General features: G+C 42.6%; 1 protein-coding gene across 1 annotated transcript; it reads right to left on the bottom strand.

Annotated features, from left to right (window-relative positions):
- Window positions 1–315: 315 nt before the first annotated feature.
- Window positions 316–27,220, bottom strand: VPS37B (VPS37B subunit of ESCRT-I). The gene is made up of 4 exons (XM_081842586.1): window positions 26,958–27,220; window positions 6,013–6,184; window positions 5,005–5,087; window positions 316–2,486 (listed from the first exon to the last, which is right to left on the bottom strand). The coding sequence occupies exons 1-4, from the start codon at window positions 27,060–27,062 to the stop codon at window positions 1,992–1,994; spliced, it is 855 nt and encodes a 284-aa protein (XP_081698712.1). The 5' UTR covers window positions 27,063–27,220; the 3' UTR covers window positions 316–1,991.
- Window positions 27,221–27,813: the final 593 nt, after the last annotated feature.

A 27,813-nucleotide genomic window follows, 5' to 3' on the forward strand; every position in this document is an offset into this window, starting at 1 on the left:
CTTCCTTAATGGTGGCCAGTTTGAAAATCACACTCATGCCAACTACCTTGAGATACACCATTCAATAGCATACAAGGCAATCCTGCTGACTACAAAGAAAGAGCAGCAGCAATTTAATCTGCATTTCGCTTCAACTAATTTCATAGCCCCGTATAGAACAAACTACTCCTGCAAGATGCAGTGCTGAAAAGCTTAAGGGAAAACTGGTAACAGAAGCATTTGAGAGCGAAAGTAGCTACTCTGCTCTAACTACATTGTGTGTTAACTACTACTGTCTCTGTATTCAACCCTATACCTCTATCACACCTCAAAAGATTTTTCTTTTTTCTCTCCATCTTAGTAAGCTTCTGCTAGTTTTATGCTGAAGAATGCAAGAGCATACAAAGACAGTAATCAGCAAGGTTATCTTGACCTGGAATGTGGATGAGTCCCCTGAAAAATTTAAGGCTCAGAACCATTTCCTACTGAATTCAGCAACAACTGTCTCTCTCCAAACACTCTTGAAACGTTATTCATTTTACAGCTATCCACGCTTATTAAAATGAGAGATCAATCAAACACACCAATGAGCAAGGATGTGAAATTGGTGTGCTAATCCCTCTACAATCTTTTACCCTCTGCTAGACTCTTGGAAGAAACTCCAATGCAATGAAAAATTGCATTTAGCATATTTAGCTGTTATTCAGGGCTCTGACACAGACCCATCTGATAGCAAGAGTGAGCCCCCAGAAGGACTAAAGCAACAATGAAATTTCAAGACTCTGAAGCTGTCACATGACTGCAAAAGTTAATTAAATACAAAAAACTAACAGCCAAGATTCATTCAAGAGCAGTCAGTCTAGAAAAGTTTGTAAATGGAAGCAGGTCTTCAATTTTAAGAAACAAAAGGTTTGGAAGACTAGAGAGGCATGGAGGAAAGAGAAAGCTCTCTCCCGGCTCAATACGAAACAGATTCGAGGTTCTCCACTGGGGTGGGAGTTTTAGCTTAAGACCAAGATGTGATGAAAATATAAACTGATAGAACTAATTGCCCATCAGATTAGTCAGAAGTCATGACACACAAAAGTGTGTTTGACAGAATTTGCTCTCCACAATGCCAGAAGACAATACAGGCCAAAAGCCTTTTTAAGACGACCCTCTACCCTACATGCCACAATGAAGGAATTTAGGAGACAGACTGATGAGGAGAGAAGGGTGACAGCAAGCAGAATGGGGAGGCTGCAGAAGGTATCCAATGGAACAAAATACAAAGTTTGGATCTGGTCCAAAGATCCAACAAGAGGAGGAAAAACGGGTGTCCGTTCACGACTTATTTTTTAAAATCCTGAGACTTTCTGGAGGTCATCACGTTTAAAAAAAGTTCGATCCCTACCACCCATTTAAAAAAGGCAATTTAGGGACCTACTTACACTGGCATCATCTCACTGAAATGAATGGGATTACTTCAGCATGGGAAGCACCTTGTCCTGCATTAGGTGCTAAAGCCTCAGTTAGCAAACACCGAGCACAAGCACCGAGTCACCAGGGTTGCTGGCTGGTCCATTTTGCTGTGTTTTCATAGTCAGAATGTATATGCAACAGCTACCATTTAAAAGATCAGAACAGAGATCCCCCCCCCCCCCGAAATAGATTGAAGTTCTTCATGCGCAAATCAAGTAGAGAAAGAGACACGATCCCTTGGGAAGTCACAGTCATTCCACACTGACTTGAAATCTCTTAAGAGCTATGCAAGTTCCCACTTAATATGGAAACAATCAAATTTACAGTTCGGCTGCCCCACCACCCTTCTAAGCAAGTGTTTTATGCAGTTGTTGATTTAAAACAAAACAAAACATGGTGATGTTTTGCAGGATGCACTGGTGCACAAGTTGTCAGCTATGATTTCTTGTGTGCAAAGTCTGGAGATTTGCCACTACTTAGGTTTAGTTTGTGGGAGATAAAGAGTAAAAAGTTCAGCACCAAAACACAAGAGTCAGGGCATGATGGCATCTTCACTGTAGGATAAAGCCAGGGTTTGGTGGGAGGCGAGGCGGTGGTCTTTGGGGCAACGCTGGTGGGTACTGTGGGGTAAATGGAGCTGAGTATCCTGGAGGGAGCATTTGAGTAGTAGATGGAATTCCTGTTCGAGGGGGGAGCGGAGGGTATGGAACACCTGAATAGGAGAGGGCTGGTCCTGCATTCATTGCTGCTGTAAAGGGAGTTGGGAAGCGTCCTGCTGGGACTCCTGGCGCCAGGGGTGGCGGTGGAGGATTGCGGCGAGGCACAACAGAAGGAGCAGCATTTGCCTCTGAAGTCTGAATTGCTGGTGGTGTTTCAGTGGCTCTCGGCTGAGGTGGCACCAGGGGAAGTCTTGGTCCCTTCAGCACCATCTCCTGGAGTTTTTCTATCTTTACGCGTCGCAAATGAGCCAGTTTCCTTTGGCTCTGATATTCATCAATGAAGGTGTCCAATGGAACTTCACCATCCAGAAATTTCTCAGCCATGTTCTGTTGCAAACAACAAACAAACCATTAGGGGAGGGACACACTGCAGAAATATATTCCCTAATCAAAAAACAAGTCTACTCCAAGCCTCCATCCATCACTGCATCTCTTTCTGCTAAACAGGGAAGGAGAACCTGGGGGCCTCCAGATGTGGTTGGACTCCAGCTCCTATCAGCCGCAGCTAGTATGGCCAGTGTCAAGGATGATGGAAATTGTAGTCCATAGTCATCTGGAGGTCCACAGGTGACCCATCCCTATGCAAAATGAAAGAATATAACCGTCTCAGCTTGCAGCAGCACAACCAATGAGCTGTGCTGCCAAGGCTCGATCCTTTACCTGGGAAGCCAGACAGTGGCTCAGTAGGGCCTATTGTAACTGGCAGGAACTTCCCGAGGTCTCAAGACAGAAATTGCTCTCAGCCCCACTATACAAGATTCTTAACTGCAGATACCAGGACTGAACCTGCTACCAATTACATGCAAAACATGATGCTCTGCCACAGATCAGTGAGGCCTCTGAAACACTGAGCAGCTCTTTTTAAAACATTTACTGCACTTATATCCCAGCATTTTTTCTCCAAGGTGTACATGGTTCTCCTCTTCCTCATTTAATCTCCACAACAACCCTGCGAAGTAGGTTAGGCTAAGAGGCAGTGTGTCATCAGCTCTTTTCAAGTACAGATCTGCATCCAAGCAGCATTATAAAAGCAATAATCACCTCCCTGTGGCTTTTGCTAGGAGGGTTCAGTTGGTGTCTCCCTGTCTTTTAGAGACAGGAATGTACCGTGACATAATTTTCCAAATGGCCAGCCAAGTTGTGCAAAGCCACGGGGTATGCTAACTGGGAACATATTAATAGGAATATGGATATTTTAAGTATACAGGCACATATGAAGCTGCTTTATACAGAACCAGGCCAAATAGTCCACCTAGCTCAAGACTGCCTACATTGACTCCCAGCCTCGCCTGGAGATACCAGGGAGATTAAGTCGAGGACCTTCTTCATGCAAGGCAGGGGCTCTCCCTCTGAACTATGCCAGAGAAGACTCTTCCCTACTTCAAACTGGACACATGAAACAAGTTACACAGATGGCGTGAATATTGTGAGAGTATATGCTTACTGTATATACTGCAAATCTCCCTGGAAATTTATTATATAAATTTAATAAATAATGCTAAAAGTAATAAAGGAGAATGTTTTTCCCAGCAAAGAGCTAGAAGAACAGCCATGAGGGACAGTGGACTATCAGTGCATAGTCTGAAGCTGACTATTTTCCTCCCACTCCTCTTTCATCTTCAGGGGATTTTCTTTCCTGCAGAAGTTACTACTAGCTTTTCTTAAGGCTTCTGAGGCACTTGGAGGCATTGGAAACAGCCTGGGATCGAAGAGAACAAGGAAATTAACTTCTGCCCCTCACCTCCTCCATTCCCTCTCTGATCTGAACCTCTAGACACTGTCCATATGTTTGCAACCATGACCACCAGAGTACTTTTTTGTTTTTAATATAAGATTCTCAAGATGATTTGCTTAAGAAATTTCGCACTGTTTTTCTGCCAAGAACCTGGCATTTAAGCCAACTTACATAATTGTGTTACATGCACCACACACAGAGCCTTGAAAACATGCAGCTATTTCTTTGCACAATGTGACTGATACAGCCAGGTTCTCTGCACTAACTCTGTAGTGCAGTGACAAAGGAATTTGCTTGTTTTCAACCCTAAGCAGCTTAAAGCAAGGATAGAGTTTAAAGCAAGGAGGCTGCCATCTGTGGCAGTTATGTAGGCTCTGGACAATTTTTCCAATTCATTTTTTTCCAGTAAAAATTTGCAACCCTACAGAATGATTTAACTATCATTTAATAAAACAAAACTTTGAAACTACCAAGCTCACTTAATATTGGATTTGCAGTTAGTACCCACTCATAGCAATGAATTTATGGAACAGAAAATCTTCTGTGAAAATATTTTGGGGAAAATGTTGTGCCCCACACCACTGATCTGCAGTGCTTGTGGCCTCCTGAACTACATTAAGATCACAGGCTGGTGGTGGACCAAGCAAGGTGGAAGGAACTGTCCAGCAGTGCCCAAAATTCAACTCGCCAACAGAGCCAGGAGCACAATTTCTGTAAGTGCTCCGACAAGCTGCTCTGTCCTCCCAGCTAGATTCTCATGCTCATTTCCCTGGCTAAATCTGAGGAGGAATAATGTCACATGCCCACATCTACAAGGTCAAGCTGCAGCACAGAATTCTGGGTTCAGAAGGGCTCCAGCAAAACTCCTTATCATGAGACACCCTTCCCTACTTCCCAGCTGAGCCACTGCTCAAGCGGTCCTGTGAAAACAGTCATACTCAGGGAAATATTTAAGTCGGTGGGCTGTTAAAGTAATCTGTATTTTTCTGCAAGCTCTTTTAGGTGAAGTGATAAGCTTGCAAGATTGCATTGAGAACCCAGAGGGGATAAGAGGTCTTCCAATGCCAGAGGCATGTTGGCAACTCGATCTCCTAGGCTCTTTCCACTGACCTCAGTGTCTTCTTCAATTTTAGCCCCTTCTGTTTGAAGCAGTGCTAGAAGGGTCTCCAAGGAAGCATTGCTGGATTGTCGGTCTAAATGGAACAAAAATCAGTAAGAGATATTAATCAAAGCAAAATTGCTAAATGAAATATTAAACTCCAGACATTTTAGGAAAATAATTCAAAAAATAAAAAATATCCCCAATAATGGTTGATCTACTGTATTTTTAGCCCCATAGGACGCACCGGCCCATAAGGCGCACCTAGTATTTTGGGGGGGAAATAAAAGGGGAGAAATTATTTTTCCCCCAGGCGCGGGGCTGGGGCAGGGGAAGCCTGAGTTTCCCCGGACCCCAGCCCCCAGAACAGGCAGCTCTCCACAAGCCATGGGATCCTAGCGCCGGGCTCCCACCGCTTGCAGAGAGTTGCGCGAAGCTTGAAGCCTGGGCGCGCGGAGAGAGCTGGGCGCGTGGAGAGCTGCGCGAAGCCTGGAGGGTCCGAGAGTGATGGCGAGGTTGCGCGCAGCTTCGCCATCGCTCCCGGAGCTTGCCGGGCTGGGGGGATAGCTCCTGAAGCCTGGAGAGCGAGAGGGGTCGGTGCGCATCGACCCCTCTCGCTCTCCAGGCTTCAGTGAAAGCCTGCATTCGTCCCATAGGACGCACACACATTTCCCCTTCATCTTTGGAAGGGAAAAAGTACGTCCTATAGGGCGAAAAATACGGTAACTCATGGGTGGCTAACCTGCGGTTCTCCAGATGTTGGCCATGCTGGCTGAGCCTAATGGGATTTGCAGTTCAAAAACACCTGGGAAGTCACCAGTCAGCCATCCCTGATCTAACTGAATAAATGTGGCAGCCTCAGCTACTTACATTTCTACTGACCCTTAGACAGCAACACCCTGTATGCCTTTACACCAACTAACTTAGGAATGATAAGTATGGTTTGCCACAGAGTTCTACTGCATGCCCATTCTGCCAGACACTTCAAATAGGAAGATGCAGAAAGAAGGGTTCATTACCTAACTTCGTTTTCTTTATTTGATATGCTTCGAAGATAACCTGCAGTTCTTGATATTTTTGCGTCAATGCAGCCTTCAGGGCATCCAGCTTTGGCTGGTATAAGAGATTGCCTTCTGCCAGGCTGCGGTTGCTGGCAAGAGTCATGTCCTTGCTAAGCTGAACGTTTTGAGCCTGCAAAAGAGAGAAAGTGTTAAATGGGCAACATTTCTAAGGATTCTATTACTGACTAAACATAGTAGTCAACACCACATGCTAGTTGTCTAGAAGCAGGTACACTACCTAGTTGCAGCAAAGGAAAATATGGGACCAGCTAACATTGGCTCCTTCCCTTCCGGTGAGGGAAGGAGGAAGACGGGATGGCAGGGTTTGGATGCGACAAAAGACTGCAGAACAACACAGACAGTTGTGACCTAGAGGCAGCATTAGGTATTAAAATGAGGGGCCCCAGTGAAAACACACAGAACTGGTGTTAATTAGCAGGAGGAAAGGATGTGTTGCTATCGGATTTTCTGCCTCACTTGAAAAAGCCTGTATGTGAAGCCTCAAATCAGACTAGCCAGAAATGCTAACTCTCTAAAAATAAACCTGCCATTTTAATCTAGTGGACGAGGGAGGGCAGAGAGAGAAGATAGGTTTACAAGAGAGGGGCTTGAAAAACCAAACACTACATGGAAAGTTGGCTTGGCAGAATCTTGCACGAGATCTCTAATAAGATTTGTAGATCAAAGGGGAAATTGTAAGATCTGAACTCAGTCATTCAGCAGAAGTGAACAGCAGGATACTGTTTCCTCTAATGGGACAGGGGGGACAAAGCCCTCTTTCCTTGATTATACAAATCTGATAAAGAGCTCTTTATTGCATTCAGGAGTTAGCATGCACATAAGCTGCGCTCAAAAAAGACTGGATATCTTCATTTGTTGCCTATATATGCTTCCTACATTTTAATGTACACTCACACCCACACAATTTCTGTCAGTCATTCAAGGCAGCATAAAATAAAAAAAAACTGTATTACAATCTGATAGGTAACACAAATACGGGAACGGAAGGAAAACATTAAGTAAGTCAGCCTTACACAAAATGGACTGTATCCAATTAAATTTACTCATAGTGAACTCACTGGAATTCATAGAATCATAGAATCATAGAGTTGGAAGAGACCACAAGGGCCATCGAGTCCAACCCCCTGCCAAGCAGGAAACACCATCAGAGCACTCCTGACATGGTTGTCAAGCCTCTGCTTAAAGACCTCCAAAGAAGGAGATTCCACCACCCTCCTTGGCAGCAAATTCCACTGTCGAACAGCTCTTACTGTCAGGAAGTTCTTCCTAATGTTTAGGTGGAATCTTCTTTCTTGTAGTTTGGAACCATTGCTCCGTGTCCGCTTCTCTGGAGCAGCAGAAAACAACCTTTCTCCCTCCTCTATGTGACATCCTTTTATATATTTGAACATGGCTATCATATCACCCCTTAACCTCCTCTTCTCCAGGCTAAACATGCCCAGCTCCCTTAGCCGTTCCTCATAAGGCATCGTTTCCAGGCCTCTGACCATTTTGGTTGCCCTCCTCTGGACACGTTCCAGTTTGTCAGTGTCCTTCTTGAACTGTGGTGCCCAGAACTGGACACAGTACTCCAGGTGAGGTCTGACCAGAGCAGAATACAGTGGCACTATTACTTCCCGTGATCTAGATGATATACTCCTATTGGGGTTTAATTAATGGGGAATTAATGGGGCCTGCTAGTCACATCCATCAATTCCAATCACCAGCACTGGATACAACCCAGTGTTACACAGATTTTACTTTCTTGTCCTTGTGATCTACCTCAGATCTTTTCAAACGGTGTGGCAACATGTTAGCATGTCAGCTGCAGTGTGTAGGTGTTTCTCACAAAAGCTCCCCCCGCTCCTCCCTGGGCTGGAAAGGGGTTAGTTTAACCTCTGGTTTGCTAGTAAAACGGAATTACTGTGTCACAAAATGATGCATGTTTAAAAACTGTGTCACTGACATGAAAAGGACTGGGGTGTGCGTACACTCAGTGCTCTGCTGAATCATGCCTCCTTTAATCACACACCAAATTGAAACACCATCCAAGATGTTAAATCACATAATGAATCACACCAAACTCCCATCTAATCCTATCCTGTTAATAGGCCTCCTGGAGAAAAAGGGCTAATAGCTGCTGAAAGACCCATGGTGGTGAATTGGGAACTGGACAGCAGCTATTTGGACACTGTGGAAAATAGATGCTTAGTCAGGTGGGCCATTGATCTCATCAAGCCAGACTCTTTTGATGGCACTCCTGAATGGGGTTTTTTGGGGGAGGATATTCCAAGTTTAATTATGCCTAGTCCACCAACATTCCTTAAACCCGAAGTTTAGGATCTACTTAAGCTAAGAAAAAAATGGAAAGCGTATGATTTAGAGCAGTGTTTCCCAACCTTGGGTCTCCAGCTGTTTTTGGACTACAACTCCCATCATACTTAGCGAGCAAGACCAGTGGTTAGGGATGATGGGAAGTGTAGTCCAAAAACAGCTAGAGACCAAAGATTGGGAAACACTGATTTAGAGAGTGGATTTCTTCTTTATATAAATTGTTTATATATGGCTCACTGCACGATTCCCTTCACTAAGTCTTCTTATGTGACTTGCTCTTAATAATTATTTCCAATTCATCTGTCTGCTATCTCTCCCATCTATTTTTATATCTAGAGGACATTATACACACTAACTCACTCACTCCCAACTAAATATTTATATTATGCAAAAACCCCAAGCTAATGTCTGCTGACTCTGGACATTTAGCTTTCAGAAGCCAGTGTATAACTTAGCATTATCACCTTAAATATTTCTGTTAGAAGCAATAAATATCTCTGTGCTCCCAACTGGTAGCACACATGGGTTTGCAAATGTAGCAAATATAGGACTACATTTCCACCCCATAAATTAACAAAGCTGAGTGTTCCTGCCAGCGGCTTCCTTGTCACATGGGAGCAATAACTAAAGCTTACTAGGTTTCTCCAACACAGTTACATCAAGAAGGGTAAAAGATGCTTTCCAAGACATTAAAAAGCAACATTACATTCCCCAAAATTATTTTTTTAGATTAAATTAAATATAAAATCATTATTTTAAAATGATTGTGCACTAAGTGTCAAATACACCATCAAATATACCAACAGTGGGACACAGCCAAAGTAAAAAAATTATCAAGGACACCAGAGGGCCTCACATGAGAGCCAGTCACACTTGAAATTAGGATTAAGGTCCCATCTGAACTAGATGTTTAAAGTAATACTATATACTACTTTTGTTTGTTTATTATTATTATTTAATTTATTAGATTTATACAGTGCTTTTTTCTGGGGGGACACAGGGGGATGCATACTCCTAAACATTTTGTGAATCTTTGTACTTTTGTCCATTTACTATATTTATTTCTTCCAATTTGAACTATAAAATAGTGAATAAGAATACCCCTAAACATTTTTTAAAGGAAAAAAAAGCACTGGGTTTATATACCACCCTCAGGGCAGTTCATAGCTTCCTGCAAAGAAGAGTCGCTAGGAGATTCCCTGTTCCCCTCATAGTTAGTTCCCAGAGAGATTTAGCAATCAATCCCTCTTTCCAGGGAACTCGGTAAACTGTAGTATTGTGGGGGGAACAGGGGTCTCCTAGTACCTCTCAGCACCTTTAACAAACTACAGTTCCCAGGAGTCTTTAAGGGATGCCATGACTGTTTGAAAGTGGTGAAATATTGCTTTAAATGTATGGTGCAGATGGGACCTCAAACTGATGAGCAAGGAATACACTCCCACAAAAGAGGTGATGCATGAATGACTACGATAAACTCCACCAAGCTAATGACTGATGTTAGGCAAGGAGAGGGAGATTATGTAATTGTCCTTTTTATTACTAGATTCTAAATAAGAGTCAATTATGAAACAGCAATTGGGTTGCTTAGTTCATGAGCCTTTCCTACCTGCAACAGAGGAAGCAACTCATACTAGTTAAAGACTTTTTGTATCCTCAAGCACGTCCTACAAGTTCAGACACAGTGTGGTGGAACAGCATGTCAAAAGGAAAGCAGGGATGCAATAAAGCAGATCTGCCCCATGCCAGCTCGGTTCCTCTCCAACCCAGCAATTTATAGCCCCAATCCCTGCATGTCCCACCCAATCTCATTATATTTATGCAGTTTCCAGCTCCTGTCAACATCACTAGCTGCTGCTTGCAGGAAAAAATACTCAGCTTAACAACTTAAGGACACAAAGTAAGTTATGTGATGAATCTGATTAATGAGACAACTTCATGTGATTACCTGCCATTTTACGGTGCCTCAGCTCCATTTTAGGAGGCAGCTAGCTAGCAAGTAGCCAGTTTTAGCAGAATATGTCTGTGTCTTATTTTATTTTAAACAACCTGTAAGTACAAAGTGTTTCTCTTAAGTTGTACCACACATTAAGGGTCTGGAAAACTCAAGACTGTATGTTGGCCCATATATTACTGGGACAGGATGAGTTGTCAAATTCTATTCCTATCTTCATCACATACATACTTTGGGAATTCAGTTATGGCACTAACTTCTAAGACACAAATTATTGTGTTAGCAAGCACCCTACTCTTGCTCAGAATGATTCCAGTTTAATGTCTGGGGAAACTCTTGACCATGTGAACAAGGACTAGCATGACTATAAAAGATGTAAAATATACTTTAAGTAATATACATGAGAATGATCTCAGGTTGCGTTATCCTCAAGAAACCCATGCCATGACCATGGAATTCTGCGGCCAAGAGAAGGCAATCTTTGTCCGAACATCCCTTTGGAGGATACCAGTAGCAAAACTTTATTATTTTTAATAATAATTAATAATAATTTTTAAGAAGCTGCTGAATTGCAACTTATCACCAAACTTAAAACTATGGAGAGACCTGGTTTGAACAAAGACATTGGATTCTTATCTCATTATACATGACAAAGCCATTTTTCACCTTCTCACCCCTTGCTTTTTCCTGTTAGACCTATTGCAGTCGTTAAGAGTCGTCAACAGGCTCATCGCAGCTATCTGCCAATCACCCATTCCCACCACCCTTCTGAGTAATACCCCTCCCCACCTTCTCACTATATAGAAAGGTCTGGTGACTTCTGTTTCAGTGTATCTGAAGAAGTGTGCATGCACACGAAAGCTAATACCTAGAACTAACTCAGTTGGTCTTTAAGGTGCTATTGGAAGGAATTTTTTTATTTTGTTTTTATTATTTTTAGTTATACACATCCAGAAAATCTAGACAAACTAAAACTGGATTTTTTAGCTTTAACATGCTTATGTTAGTTCTCTCAAAGCTGATGTCTTGGCATGGCCTCAATGTCACTCTTCTTCCTCTTTGGCAATCACTCGTAGCCGAGTAAGATTGTCTTCCATAAACACAATTTTAACAATGAGTCCGTAAGTGACTGTGGAGGCCAATTCTGGATCCACACAACCCCAGTGGGGACATTGGTTTCCGGGAGTTGATCACAGTGTGGATTTGCCAAGCGTGCCTTCCTCTTAGCACATTTCTCCCTTGCGTCCTGAGTTCGAGTGTCTTCAAAGCCCATGACACCTTTGGTAAAGGCTGTTCTCCAACTGGAGCACTTGCAGGCCAGTGTTTCCCAGTTGTCAGTGTTTATACTACATTTTTTAAGATTTGCCTTGAGACAGTCTTTAAACCTCTTTTGTTGACCACCAGCATTACGTTTTCCATTTTTAAGTTCGGAATAGAATAGTTTCTTTGGAAGACGATCATCTGGCATCCGCACAACATGACCAGTCCAACGAAGTTGATGTTGAAGAATCATTGCTTTGACACTAGTGATCTTTGCTTCTTCCAGTACATTGATATTAGTTTGCCTGTCTTCCCAAGTAGGAGGAGTTGGAGATGGCGTTTATAAGTGGTCCGTGTTTCACAAGCATATAGTAACGTTGGTAGTACAATAGCTTTGCAAACAAGCATTTTGGTTTCCCTGTGAATGTCCTGGTCCTCAAACATGCTGCATTTCAATCAGGAAAAAGCCGCACTCGCAGAGCTCAGGCGATGCTGGATTTCGACATCAATGTGGGCTCTTGTGGAAAGATAACTGCCTAGGTAGGAGAAGTGATTGACATTTTCCAACGCTACACCATTGAGTTGGATTTGTGGCACTGCAGAGGGGTTATTTTGTATTTGTTGGTGCAGCACTTTGGTTTTTTTTTGGATGTTGAGTGATAGGCCAAGCTTTTCGTAAGCTTCTGCAGATATTTAGGATGGTTTGGGGTCATCCTCTGAGTGTGCGCACACTACATTGTCATCAGCATACCGAAGCTTTATGACGGTAACCTTACTCTTTGCCTGCTCAGATTGAAGAGCTTTCCATGGACAGATGGAAGGCCTCAATGTCACTAGGCACAAAATGGCAACTGCTGTCTATTTCTGCTCCTACAAATTTCCTTTTCTTACTCCTAGAACTAAATAACTTTTTACCACCTATGAACTCTTTGTCAAGTACAGCATGTTAAAACACCTTTCTACCACTTACAGAGCTTTTCAGACTTTTCAGTGCTTTCTCACTTCCCCCAAACCCAACCAGTTCTGCTAATAAGAATCACTTGTTGGCTAACTCACCGAGGCCTGAAGCTTCAATGTTCTACCCATATTAAGTTTAGCTTATATATCCATTTGTTATAAAGCTCTTTTGCAAGGTAAAATCACAGAAGGCAAAGCTTCCAAGATAATGTGCAGGGGCATTCATATAAGCAACTCAAAAACCAGTGGAGAATAAGCTGTGGGCCCACTTACAGCATTACAACACCCAATTGCACCCTCTGTCACAGCAATTCATGTTCTATTTACGTAGCGCTATTACTAAATGCTCAGAAATAAACCACACTGCCTCAGTAATGTTTACAGCAACAAATATGTTTAATGTCCATATTTCTTGAGGAAAATCAAAGAAACTTTTTTTAAAAAAACCCACATATATACTGTACAGACAATATAGTATAGCTAAGCCTCATGGGAGTCTAACCTCACCCCCGTCCCTGCCAGACACAGAGCAGAACACAAGAAATGTGCATCCCTCCCAGCCACCTCTTAGTGACATCGCATTGAAGAATTTCATAACAACCATAAGAAATGGCTCTATTTAAGAACACACAAAGCACTGGCTGATTTTGCTTTCTCAATGGCAAACACACAAAAAACCCTTTAAAAGCAAAGGAGTCCAATACACATTTAGTCATATGAACCTATCCAAAGTCATAGTAGCGTGATATGGCCACAGTTGAACAATTTCTCTTGGCAACGCTTAATTTTTCAAGGCTTGATGAAAATTACTTCACCACTTTCATTTCCCCACCTTGCTTTCAAGTATTGTAAAAACCACAAACCAGAGCCACTTTGATGGATTTTCAGGTCCCTATAAACCCAAAATTATCAGCTGTGACTAGCATCCTCGACTAATTTTGTGGGCTTTGAGAGTTATTTGCATTTTTCAATATTCAGCAGAGATTGATGTGGATTAATGCTGCAATTCATTGTTGTTCTGAGCTGCAGTTAACAGTAACATGAGATACAATAATAATAACAACTATTATTTATATGCCACCCATCTGGCTGGGTTTCCCCAGCAACTCTGGGCAGCTCACAGCATATATTAAAACATTCTAAAACATCAAACACTAAAAACTTCCCAGTACAGGACTGTCTTCAGATGTCTTCTAAAAGTCAGACAGTTGTTTATTTCCTTGACATTTGAAGGGAGTGTGTTCCACAGGGAGGGTGCCACTACCAAGAAGGCCCTCTGCCTGCTTCCCTGTAACTTCGCTAATCGCAGTGAAGGAACCAACAGAAGACCCTTGGAGGACCTCAGTGTCTGGGCTGAACAATGAGGAAGGATACTGGTATACTGGGCTGAGGCTGTTTAGGGCTTTAAAGGTCAGTACCAACACTTTGAATTCTGCTCAGAAACACGCTGGGAGCCAATGAAGATACTTTAGGACTGGTGTTATATGGTCCTGGTGGTCACTCCCAGTCATCAGTCTAGCTGCCGCAGTCTGGATTAGTTATAGTTTTCAGGTCACCTTCAAAGGTAACCCCATGCAGAGCGCATTGCAGTAGTACAAGCAGGAGATAGTAGCACAAGCAGGAGATAACCAGAGCATGCACCACTCTGGCAAGACAGTCTGCGGGCAGAGCAGATAGGGTCTCAGCTGGCGTACCAGACGGAGCTGGTAGACAGCTGCCCAGGACACAGAATTGACCTGCACCTCCATGGATAGCTGTGAGTCCAAAATGACTCCCAGGCTGTGCACCTGGTCCTTCAGAGGCACAGTTACCCCATTCAGGACCAGGGAGTCCCCCCAGCTGCCCGCCCCATCCCCCTAATACAGTACTTCTGTCTTGTCAGGATTCAACCTCAATCTGTTAGCTGCCATCCATCCTCCTACCACCTCCAGACACTCACACAGGACATTCACCACCTTCACTGATTCTGATTTAAAAGAGAGGTAGAGCTGGGTATCATCTGCATACTGGTGAATGCTCAGTCCAAACCCCCTGATGATCTCTCCCAGTGGCTCCATATAGATGTTAAAAAGCATGGGGGAGAGGATGGAGCCCGGAGGCACCACACAAGTGAGAGCCCAGGGATCTGAACACTCATCCCCCAACACCACTTTCTGGACATGACCCTGGAGGAAGGAGCAGAACCACTAAATAACAGTGCCCCCAGCTCCGAATTCCTCTAGATGGTCCATAAGGATGTCATGATTAATTGTGTCAAATGCCACTGAGAGATCCAACAGGACCAGGAAACAGCTTTCACCTAGGTGTGTGGCCTGCCAGAAATCATCAACCAGTCCAACCAAGACAGTTTCAGTCCCATGATGAGGCCTGAATCACGATTGGTGTGCCTGGAGTTGTTCAGTGACCACCTGCTCAATCACCCTGTCCAAGAATGGAAGATTTGAGACTGGGCGATAGTTGGCCATATTGACTGGGTCCAAAGATGGTTTTTTAAGAAGCGGTTTAATAACTGCTTCTTTAAGCAGGTGTGGGAAGACTCCCTCACAGAGGGAGGCATTCACCCCCATGGAGCCCATTGCCCAGCCCTTCCCAGCTCACTTTTATGAGCCAGGATCAAAGAGACAGGTGGTCAGTTTCACTCATCCAAGGAGCCTGTCCACATCCTCAGAGGTAACAGAAGGAAACCTGACTATTTCAGTGTCTAACATGGTATATAAAAGGAAGCCAAATCCATTTTTATAAAGAATGAGATTCAAGGAATTACAACAAAATGTTGGCCGGGGACTTCTTTACAATCAACTAAAAATATGAAGACAAAAAAAGAAAAAGGACTGAAATGGAACTTTTTCAAATTCAGCTTTTTAAAAAGAAGCTGACATCGTTCAATTTACACTGATTAGCTAAGAATACTTACCACCTGCTTTGCAAATGGAAGTGAAAGTTAAAGGAATGGATAAGACTCCTTGGAATATTAGCAATGCAATGGATTCAAAATCAAACTTCCAAATGGTATCATAAGCAAATTCCCTCTGGACCTTTCCAGACAGAAGAGGGAACATTCTCCTCATTTATGGCCCCATTAATTTTATGCTGGAACTCTGGTAACATCCACATCATGGCTGAGGGAAAGATTAAGCACACCACAAGCAACAATCTGGATTCAATCCAAATTGGAAACTAACTACAGGCCACGTCACATGCGCCAAGAAAAGGGGTAATTCAATAAGAAAGGGAATACAATCAAACCTCGGTTGTCGAATGTAATCCGTTCTGGAAGTTCATTCGACTTCCGAAACGTTCAACAACTGAGGCACGCCTTCCAACTGGTTGCAAGAGCTTCCTGTACTCAAGCGGAAGCTGCGTCAGATGTTTGGGTTCCAAAAACGTTAAAAAACCGGAGCATTTACTTCCGGGTTTTTGGCGTTCAGGAGCCGAAATGTTCAAAAATGGCGCCGTTCGAGAACCGAGGTTTAACTGTTATTTGGTGGAAAGGTAAAATTTTTCAAAAGCACACCTTTCTGTCAAGGAAGCAAGCCAGCCTAACAGAAACAAACTAGCCTTGTACTAATAATAGATCCTTATATTCTGCCAACAAGGCAGGAAAACAGAACAAACTCCTGAGATAAGAACAAGACCAGATTTCAAAACAGACTGGATTCTAATTATATAAACAGTACTTTGGATCAAAGATAGGAAGGTGCGGTGTGCAAAACCCAACAAGCTCAATTTTTAAACTGAACTACCGGTTCAGAAAGAAGGCTGACCAGTAAGCCTAAAGTGGACAGGACAGCTTAACACAGGCACAACAGAGACTCAAACTGCAGGTGCACGTGGGCCATGAAAACCCCAGTTGGGGTTTTGTGATGGTTGCTCATGCCCTGCCTGTATCACTGTGGACTGGAGCAAAGCACTTAGAGTGCAAAGTCCAGCTGAGGTACTGACACTAATCCCATTTCCATTCTCACATTTGGGTGTGTACGTATATAGAGAGGTGCAGATGGGCTTGCACTCCAGTTTGCTTCAGAACTGTGTGATTCTCTTGTTAAACAGATTAGGAAAACTGGCTTCTCCCCTCTTAAAAAATCTTAAGTCTTATTCACAGGGCTTAAACAAAAGTGCTTAGATAGCAGGCCTAGACTTATTTTAGAATAGGGTAGGAGTTTGGGTATTTTTGCTGTAGGTTATGATTAAGTAATAACCCTATTAGCAAGCAGCTGCCATCTGGAGCTCTGACCTTTCCCTCTCCTGCTAGAATATACTTTTATTTTGTGTTTTGAAGGGGGAACGGAGAATGGGAAAAACTGATGTATGTAAAAACAACAAGTTTCCTACCACAAAATTATCAGATAACTACAAAATAGTGATTCATACGCAGGATTTGCCAAGCTGAGTTGTGGGAAACAACAAGGAACTATACTAAGGGTACAACTAGAAATACCTTCTGAAATGTGATATCTGAATGAGACTAATCCCAACTGCTCATCACAATCTGGCAAACCAAGTTATAATCATAACCTTGCTTTGGGAGAAGCTACAGAAAGGAATTCTGTCAACATTTCCATAAGAATTAAAAATAATAGTAACAAAGGAGTCTTTCAACTACTCTCAACTTTTTACCAGGATAGCAGCTGCTTAATGTTAATCTTGATTTTTAATTTCAGAGACCCTTCTCTCTTGCCCCAATACTAGAACTGCACATTTAGTTCACATACTTCCACATAACAGTAAAAAACAAAAAACGCAGCTGGATACAATCCCAGAAAACATTAACTACTACTCTGATGGATATGTTTTTAGTCAACCGAATCAGAGGTTTTTGTGTACATGGACCTTTGGGTATACTTCCTTCACTGCTGCCACATCTGTTTCTAGATCAAGCAGAAGAGGCTGTCTTACCCTTCAATGTGCTCCCTCTTCTCTTTCCTCTTCTGTGAGGATACCTCCCTGCGCCCATGGACCTTTACTCCTCTAGAACTACCACCTTCAGCCGTCTGAAAGTCTCCTATTCCCTTAAAGAGTTGCACCTTTTCTCCATTACTGATCCTGACTGCCTGGAATTGCCTCCCACTTGTGTGATGACACTTCTCACTTGCTTTTCCCCTTCCCCACAAGCTTCTCTATCAACCCTCTGGTTCAATCCCCAGTTTCCATGCCCTACTACAACCAAACCTTAGCACAGGTACCTGTTAACAGACACCATATATTTACTATTTGTTTTTATTGCTTTGTTCTATTTATCAATCACTCTGGGAATTTAATCGATGGATGGTATAATGTACTCTTCCTGTTTACCCCTGCCTCCCATCTCATCATTTCTGTTATGTTAATTTTTATATTGTAAGCTCCTCAGGGTATCGACCTGTGCACATCTAATTGTGCACTCTATCACTGAAGAGAATGGATTGCAGCATGAACTCCCCTTCTCCAACTTCACAAAAAGAAACAGTAGGAAATACTTCCTGTTTTAGGAATTTTGGTGGTGGGAATTTTGGAAGTGTGGGTTTCTTCTCATTATTAGACAGTATGTGTGCTTGTATGTGCAGTACAGTGGTACCTCAGGTTACATACGCTTCAGGTTACAGACTCTGCTAACCCAGAAATAGTGCTTCAGGTTAAGAACTTTACTTCAGGATGAGAAAAGAAATCGTGCTCTGGCGGCACGGCAGCAGCAGGAGGCCCCATTAGCTAAAGTGGTGCTTCAGGTTAAGTACGGACCTCCGGAATGAATTAAGTACTTAACCCGAGGTACCACTGTATGTGCACAGAATATGAACTTATCTTCAGCTGGTATGCCTGACCTAAGGTGGGTCAATAACATTTCATGTTCTGTTTTTGTACGTCCAGGAGTTGGGCAGAAGATGGAATTTCAGTAGGTACCGTTTCTTGACTTTGCATAAGAACTACTATGAGTACATTTCCTTTTCATCTGGTCACGCAAGAGGAGTGGGGAACCTGAGGCCTTTCACTTAATTTCATGCAGGGAGAAGAAACCGGGGGGGGGGGGGGACTCCCCTAGCAAGTAATAATTTCAGATCTCTGAGAAGAGGAATCTACTGTCCCCACAGTGCAACCTTAGAGAGGGTGGTCCCTCCCGCTGCCTACATGTGATCCAGATCAACCTAGGGGGAATGCAGCCCTCAACAGGAAAGGGGGCCCTCACCTCTGTCCTAGAGACAAAGCAGGAAGGGGGACAAATATAATTAAAAATTAGTGGGTAAAGCATTGAAAGGTTTTCTGGTCAGTAAAGGTTGGAGATCTAACAGGGCTGCAGAAGAATCAAAGGACAATTTTCTGCAATGCTGCTATTTAATGACCCATAGTGTCCTTGCCTTGACTGCAAACAGAGCACATCCTGGCATCCCTCTTCCCTCCCTAACCCAGACATTTTTTGTTCTCTATATAACAAGGAAGTGACCTCTGTTTACAAAGCGTAGAGGGAGAAGCCCTATTACGTAAGACAGGCAGCTCAGATTCTATTGTACCAAGTTATTTTAAGGTGGTGTATGTTTTTATCTAAAAGCCCCTTTGAAACAGCACTCGGTCAGTCCAAAAAGCTTCCTAGAAATATGGAGCAGGAATTCTTCCACAGGAATTCCACCTGTCCCCTAACTTGAATCATTTGGAGTCGGTTCATGCTACTGCAGGAATCAAATCAATACCATGACTATTGTTTGTCAAAAGTCCAACCCATTTGCAAGATTCTGAGACAGAACTATTCACCTTGAGGAATAAAAAGTGCATCATAAACTTGGATGTGGAACCAATTTTACATGTATTATACAGCTTCAAATTAGCGGCAAACCCAGCAAAATACTGAAATTCAAAGCAATATTCAGAAGACATGGCTGGAAAAATCCAGGATAAAGTAGAAACAAAGGAAGCAAAAATATATCTGCATCACTGCAATCCAACACTCACATGGGTCTTGATTCTGAGTAGGTTAAGCATAGGATTGCACTGTATATCTTACAGAAGAGAACTGGGCCTTTTCACTGAGGCTAGGTACAGTAATGTTTCACACTTATGCAACTGATCACTGAGACCAATTTTAAAAGTTACATTTTGTGATTTAAAATAATCTTGCTGAACTATTTTTCAAGGGAAGAAATACAGCAGATATTAGATATACAGCAAAGAATCCTCTGGTACCTTTAAGACTAGAAAGTTATAAGCTTTCACAGACTACAGTCTGCTACATCAGATGCAGAAGATTAACATTTTCCCCGCCCTCCCTAACAGGATATGGTTTCAAAATTTTCTGCCCTTTTCCCAGTGCTCAAGCTTACTACAGGTCCAGCAGCTTCCATTTTGGCCACCCGGCAAACATTTCACCCAGGTCCTCCTCTGAATTCTCTCCCATTTCAGAGAGTTTATTGTGTTAGATTGCAGGTACACATAACACTTGTGGTGCCCTCAAAGATCATCAGATTGTTTCCTAATTTTTCATAGACTAATGCCAACCCCTTCTGATGCATGAAGAAATATTACGCACATACACAAAACATTACCCTGTCTGCACACATTTTAAAAATCAGTTGGCAAATATTCTGTGTATCTTATTTAGTTCAAGACCACAAAAGCTTGTGCCACAATAAGATGCCAAAGGGCATGCTTTCATATGTCCAGTTTTACTGCTTTTTTCCCTATTACTGCCTTGTGTTGGTGCAAAACTAAGCCTTTGCATTATCACCCCAAACTGCACCTAATGTCTTATTCTGGATAATCTCACTAGAACTGTGCAATGAGACTGTATTATTATGCCAGGGTGACATAAGTTTATATCTTGTAGACATAGGCTTTTCCTAATTGATGACCACAAGAGAGAAGAGAAAGCCTGTAGTTATAGGCATGTTTAATTAGTAGCCTTAAAACCTAATTTAATGTCGGCAAAAGAGAACATGACCACATTCATAGTTGAGATGAGGAACAGCACTATGGAGCCAAGGACTTCAGGCATCTATTAACTTGTTTCTTCTTCTTTTGACATCTGTCTGAAAGTACACAAGGGACTGTCCATTAAAGCCCTACCAAATTTACCATCCCTAAATCTTTCAGGGATTCAGTCAAGAATACAATAATATATAGCAATTACAATTAAAATCTTGAAAGAATGATGAACAAATATTGACCACAAAGTCAAACTCCTGTAACAAAATCCAAAACAGCCAACGAAACTAAGACAATGATATACCAGTAAAAAACAACCCACCAGGTAAAAACCTTTTTAAGCTTCCATATTTTCACTAGTCACCTAAAATAATAGAGTGAGAATACAGCTACTGGTAAACACAGAGTACTCATGCGGGGGACAGGGGGGCGGGACCTAGTCATTCCAGATTCAAGGGCTAAGCATAGGTCTAAATATCTTAAGACAGTAATAAGAATGACAGCTCAAGATCAGTGTGGAAGTACCGTACCAAAGGAACGGAGGAAAGCTTGGATGCTGCTGAGAACAGGGGGAAATTCAACAACAAAAAGCCACATCATCCAAACGCCTCCACACAAAACTCAGAATTCCATAACCACTAGTATAGCTTGAGAAAGAGACTGCACATGAAGTACACCTACTGATTTCATTTCACATGCACATATTCATTTGCTGAGAAGTCACACAACCCCACAAACACTCCAAATGGCATCTCTGATGCTTGCTAAGCAACAAAGTAAGAAAACCTATCAAGCACACAGAATTAGGAACCTGCCTTATACAGAGTCAAATAATTGGTCCATTTGCTCCAAAGTGTCTACCCAGACAGGCAATGACCTTCCAGACAAGAGTCTTTCCCATGGCTCCCTGAGGAGGCAACCACATTACAGCCCTATTATGCAAAAGACATAATAGCACAAGAGACCTTTTGGACACACACTGTAGAACAGCAAATCAAAAGAGGTACAAGCTGTTTTAACACAAAATTATTACTGAAGACGTTCCACGATAACCATGGTAACTAGTTCTGGGCATTTCCCATTACAATGGTGGAAAGGACAATTTACTATCACTTTTTCATGAGCATCTTTGGTCGCAGAAATGCTTTCCCTCAGAAGTTAGAGGGACTGGAAATTAAAGTTTTGCTTCATCTAATCTATTACCCAAGGCTGGACATTTCTCAGATGCTTCGCTTTTCATGCCCCTAAAAATGTAATGCTAGTATCTAGGAATTCAGAATATCTATATTTACTCTACCTAGGCAAGGTTGACATTCGTAACATTTCAACTTGGTTCCTAGGCAAACTAATCAAATATTTTTCCTGCCCAATCTTCGACACTGAGTGAATGGTATTCATACAATGACTTTCACTGGTTAAGAGCCAGTGAAATTTGCAAGAAAAGGCTGCACTGTAGAGTACCTCTACTCAGGACTCCAGTGAGCCATGCCTTTTTTTGGGGGGGGTCATCTTTTTAACAATGCCCTCTAGTTTCCCTCCTCCCTCTGACAGGCATCTGCATTCTATAGCCACTAACATGCTCACTATATTCTTTTTAAGGTTCCCCCCTTAAATAATTTTTTTGGCTCTGAAAACCTTGAGGTAGCCCAAAGCCTGCCAATCCCTTCTTTCTGTGCATGGATGGTGCTGTTTTGGCTATACAAAGAGCCACACTCAGAGAATGAATGCTTTTGCTGTATATAGAGGGATACCAGCTTACCATTAGTATGCTAGTATATAGAAGAATACTATTACCAGCTTACAATTCAAAGCAAGAGCCTCAGGCAACATACATGACTTCTCACTTAATCTAAGGCACACTTACTTTGAGAGAGAGTCCTACTTGAACTCAGTAGGGCTCACTTCTAAGTGAACACAGTCAAGCTGAAAAGGACTTTATATTAAGCTAGCCTTTGAAAATAAACAAGTTATTGAATAAACCTTAGCCCACAGTGTCTAAAGCTACTACCTGCTTCCCACCAAAATAAATTATCTTTTCAAGATGTCAGAGGATACAAGACAAGAAGCACCTGAGTGTTTGCATTCCTTATGATTTTTCACTTCTTGCTTCTTAAGGCATTTCACTCCTATTTCTATTACTATTTGCGTTTATTTATTTATTTTAAAAAAATATTTATATACCTCTCTCTCATTAAAATATATCAGCAGTTTACAACAATATAAAAACAAAACCACTAAAATCATAAAAAGTGGCAAACAAAAATAAATTAAAAACAAGCATCAATAAACCATTGTGGCAGATATATGCCTTCACACGGCGGAAAGCAGAAAAGGACAGTGGATAAAGCAGCAGGGAAGGGAGGTGGGACCTTGCAGAACATGCCTGATCGCTTAAGCATGGTTAGGGAACCTCACACTTGTGCTGCACCTACACAGATACAGTGGTGCCTCGCAAGACAAAAAGAATCCGTTCCGGGAGACTCTTCGTCTAGCAGTTTTTTGTCTTGCGAAGCAAGCCCATTGACGGCTTATCAGATTAGCGCTATTAGCGCTATTAGCGGCTTTTAGCAGCTTATCGGCTTAGCGGATAAGCGGCTTAGCAGTTTAGGAAAAGGGGGGGGGGAACCCGCAGGAACTCGCAAGACATTTTCGTCTTGCGAAGCAAGCCCATAGGAAATTCGTTTTGCGAAGCACCTCCAAAACGGAAAACTCTTTCGTCTAGCGAGTTTTCCGTCTTGTGAGGCATTCGTCTTGCGGGGCACCACTGTAGTATTTTGGAAGGTTCTTTTGACCAGAACACATAGAAACATCAAGTTACATGTATGTATACACACAGAGAGGATCAGCCCAAGCAGATTCACAAAACAGGACAGCTCATGCAGCGGAAGGAAAATTTACATCTATTCTATGAGGAATAGACACAACATGCAAAAGGAAGAGCAAGTTTGCAATTAAGACACTTTTATTTCAGACTTGTATAAAATAAAAGTAATAGGCAATGAAGAGTTCATGCAAGATTCATATCTAGGTCTGATTTGACAATCAACTTTCTTCACAACCCTTCATTTATGCTGGGGCTGTATGGTTCTCATTTTGATAAATATTAACCCCAGGAGCCTCTGCACCTGCAGAGCAGGAAGTGATGCCTTGATTTGCAGGTGGACCTTACACCTCTGCCACACTTTGTAAGCATCATTTTCTTCCGCCACCAATGCAAAAACAGTCATGCAAAAATATTGTAGAGTAATCAAACTACAGTACAAAAGCACAGCCCTCTGAAAACTAGGTTTGCTTCACCCAGTTCAGTCTCTGCAGAGATCTAAACTTCAAAATGTATAGGGGGGGTTCTTCATTCCTGAAATATACATGGCTGTTTTATTTATATTTTACTGACTTTGTGAAATGTAAGCCTCCTTGTATTGGCTATTCCTAAAGAGGTAGCAGATAAATAAATTTATACATAACTTATGCAGACCCTCTTAACACTTGGGCACTTTGCTTTTTTCATGTTTGCCTTAACTGAGAACTACAAACAGATCTTAGTTTCATTCCCTTATAGCCTTGAAAACAAGAGGAGTATTATCAAAAAGCTGGATACAATCTTTAGTTACAGTGAGCATTTCTATAGCTTAGCACAATGACTTTTCAGACCTGTGGCCTCCCCACTCTCCCCCCCCCCATAGGCTGGCTTTTGGGTTCTGTACTAGCGGTTACCAAGGAGTGACTGGAAACTAGAGATCCTCCCTCCATTTATAAATTCCAGACAACAAAAGAGCACAGAGAGAAGCAGCAAAGATTTCTGAGGATTCAAAAGCCCTTTATTTGACAAATGACTACATTACCCAGATCCCAGAAACCAAATTAAGTGAGGAGTGGGTGGGAGGGAGGAAAAAGTTGACACTACATTTATGAGCCTCAAAACTGCAAAACAAATGGAAAGAAAGTGAGAAGACTTGTGTCTGAAAGGTGTGGATCTGGTTAATTAGCAAAGCTTATATTTGCTAGATTAAATAGAAGAGAAAAGAGATAAACTGTTTTTCTAATCTCCAAGGGAGTTTGCTTTTACAAAGGACAAATAGCTAGATTAACTTAAACTGAAAATGTTTCAATGCATTTCCTTGTGTTTGGAAGTCCAGGACACTGGTTATGTAGTCAACTCAAAAAGCAATGGAGAACTGCTTTTGTTCCTAGACAAAATGGGGAGGGTCCAGCACTCAATTCATAGAGAAGCAAAGAGGGCTCATGATATTCCCCTTAGTTACAATTATTACTGGAGTGGAGTGGTATGATTTAGCCAGAAGTGAAAGAGTCAAAAGGAGGGGGCTTGTGAATCTTACCTTCTCCCTACCTTTCTCTCATCTTCCTGGAGAAGAGGGGGCAGAGAAAAGAGAACTATTATCTGTCACTGAAGCGAACTGAAATTAACAATGAATTCAAGCTACCCCCATGGGGGTAAAATTACCGTATGTCCTTCCTTTTAAGATAGTGCCCTTTATCTCAAATACATCACAACTCCAGGCCATAATGGGTGCTTTCATTTTTTCAGAACCAATCAGGTTCTACAGGACAAGAAAACACAGATGGGGTAGCTCTCATTATAAAGTTTTCTATGAGGGTATGTCAGACCCACAAAGGGGAAGGAAGGAGAGAACACTTCTTTGTCAATTCATTAGCTAAATGAGGAGTTTAAAGGCAGAGTCAGGCAGTGGAGGAGGGCAGGCTTCCGTGTATGTTTTAATTCCTATTTTATTTCCGTGTATCAGAAGGCAGTTGCCTAGGCAGCTGCAAAGTCTCAGCTTCTCTCTCACCTACCTCCACAACACCACATAATTCTAAACCACTCTCTTCTCTGCTCCCTAATCACTCATAGACAGACACCTCTCACCCACCAAACAGATTCTAATCTTGCGCTAGAAAGACAGCTGCAAGGCCTGATCCAACTCATGTGAGGAGATTAGTCATACTTAAAGCGGAAGGGTCATTCTGAAAATGGAATTCACTAAACAGGGACACACCTGCCCCTTACAGTTTGCAGTACTGTATCTCTCAATGGGGTGGGAGAAAAGGTCAACACACAGTTGAAGAGACCCCTAAAAGAAAAATTGCCCAGATCTTAACACACAGTCCCAAACATTTCAATAAAAGGAAAGGAGGAATATTAATTCAGCATTAAAGGTTGGAGAAGGACAATGAGGAAGGCTAGCTAAGTTTCATGACCACCCGCACATCCCAATGGCAAGACAGCAAATAGTTTGGGAGAAAAAAAGGCAGATCTAAAATGGTTAAGGGTGCCCTAATCTGTCTATGTCTCTACCCAATCTACCCCTAACCTGAATCCCTAAAACCATACAACACAATGGGGCTGGACAGGAAAAAGAACACCTAAGCACTGATTTCCCAGACAACAAAGACAAAAAAGTTCAGTTGTGGAACATAAGACTCAATTTCAGAGTCATGGGTTCAAGCCCCACGTTGAGATTCCTACATTGCAAGGGATTTCATACAATGCTATGAATCTATGAAATGGGGGCAATTAAGACTAAGGTCCCTGCACTACCAACATGAAGAGCAGGGGACTGCAGATGCCATACACGCATAATCTTCCTTCTTTCGCCATCAAATTTTCATTGGTCTAAACTAGTATGAACACTACACACAGGGAAGTAAGCCCCACTTAACTTGATGTGACTCAACCAGAGTCAATACATACAGAACACTGAGCAACTCAATATATTTATTGTTGGAGGGACCTTAGCCTAGCATAGAGGCAACCCTGTGGATCCTTCCTTGGGAGTCAATCCCATAGCCCTACTTCCAAGTAACCACATACAGTACATGATCAAACTGCAAGCGTATTAAACAGCATTTGGGCTCCGTTGTTCGCTTTGTAAACAGGTTTGTGCTTTATGGACATTAAACATACCTTCTTCCCCCTCCTGTTAACAAAAGCAAACTAAAAACGCCTAAAGCCCAGAAGACCATCAAGGATTGCTTGGTATGGTTTTGTTTAATGAACTTCCTCTGTGGCTTCTGAGCAGAGAAGCAACTACCGTAGCACCTTTACATCCCAAGGATGGCAAACAGCAGCAACTGCCACCACTAAATATTAAGTGCCAAGATACTCGTGGCTAATATACTAAGCATTCCACGTCAATACTGCAAACTTATTTTATTTGCTTACAGAATTTACACGCCGCCCCGTTTTCACAAAGTCTTCTGGACGACTTTGCACTAAGTTGTGTGTGTGTGTTTTATATTATTATAAAAAAACCACAACTTATTCAGAGTAAAACCTTAAAGCCTGAAGTTACAGGGATCCAGCAGATATGAAAACCAACCGCACCCTTAAAGTAAACACATAAGATTTTAACGCCGGTGCTGAAGGGGGGGGGAGTAAATTTTAAATTAAATTAAATTAATCTGCTGGCGAGGGGAGACAGACAGACACCCCCAACCCGCCGGTTTCCAAGGCAACGCGACAAGGCGGGCGCCCCCCCCCCGCTCCCCCGCCTACCTCCTCCATCTCTCTGGCCAGGCTCTGGAGCTGCTCCTCGTCGTCCAGCAGCTCGTTCAGCTGGTGCAGGCTCAGGCCCTCCAGCCGCCTCACGTCCACCGCCATGGCGGGAGAGCAGGAGGGCAGAGCAAGGCGAGGAAGCCAGCTCTCGCCCGGACTCCGCGCCTCTCCGCTCGCCTCCCTCAGCCAAAGCTCCGCTCGCCCGCCCGCCCGCCCGACTCCTGCGGCGGAGGCTCTTCCCGCCCCTCCCGCCGCCGCCTGGCGCTCCACCGGAAGTGCTGCGGCCGCTCTTCCCTCCTCTCCTCTCCTCCCTCCGGGTTTCTCTCGACGCCAGAGGGAGGGGGAGGAGTGTGACGTCACCTGTCACTCCCTTCTCCCTTCCTCCCCCCCGCGGCACGTGACAGGGGGGAGGGGAAAGAGAAAAGAGGCGGGAAAAGCGCGCGCGCGCTCACTCTGAAGAGAACTTTCAGCGCCGCTTTTCTTTTAACTTTGTTTGCAATTCAGTATTTAAATTTATGAGTGTTTCTATTTTTTATTATTATGTTATGTTTTATGCATATTCCCTCCCCCCCCTCTCTCGCTCTGTATATTTAGTTACCTCTTTTCCGTCTGAAGATGCTTCAGCTGACTAACGAAAGTGAGAAACAGATGGAAAAATAAACAAATGAAAAACGCAACGTTATTGAAATTTAAAAAATGAAAGTTTCCCCAAAGAATCGTTCTTGTTAGTTTATCATATGTAGGGAAAATGACTGTGTGTATACTGTATATTGTACAAAATGAAGTCAATCTGCATTTGTGGCTGAGGAAAAGTTGGTAAAAAATATATAAATACAGTACTCTCAACAATAAACAA

The sequence above is a fragment of the Podarcis erhardii genome, assembly GCF_964252035.2.
Source record: "Podarcis erhardii genome assembly, chromosome: 15".
NCBI lineage: Eukaryota > Metazoa > Chordata > Lepidosauria > Squamata > Lacertidae > Podarcis > Podarcis erhardii.

Excerpts from the sequence above, each read along its gene's own strand:
- VPS37B (XM_081842586.1), bottom strand. The coding sequence starts at position 27,062 with ATGGCGGTGGACGTGAGGCGGCTGGAGGGCCTGAGCCTGCACCAGCTG. Across the intron at positions 6,185-26,957 it reads TGGCCAGAGAGATGGAGGAG|GCTCAAAACGTTCAGCTTAG; the intron begins GTAGGCGGGGGA and ends TCTCTTTTGCAG. Across the intron at positions 5,088-6,012 it reads AATAAAGAAAACGAAGTTAG|ACCGACAATCCAGCAATGCT; the intron begins GTAATGAACCCT and ends TGTTCCATTTAG.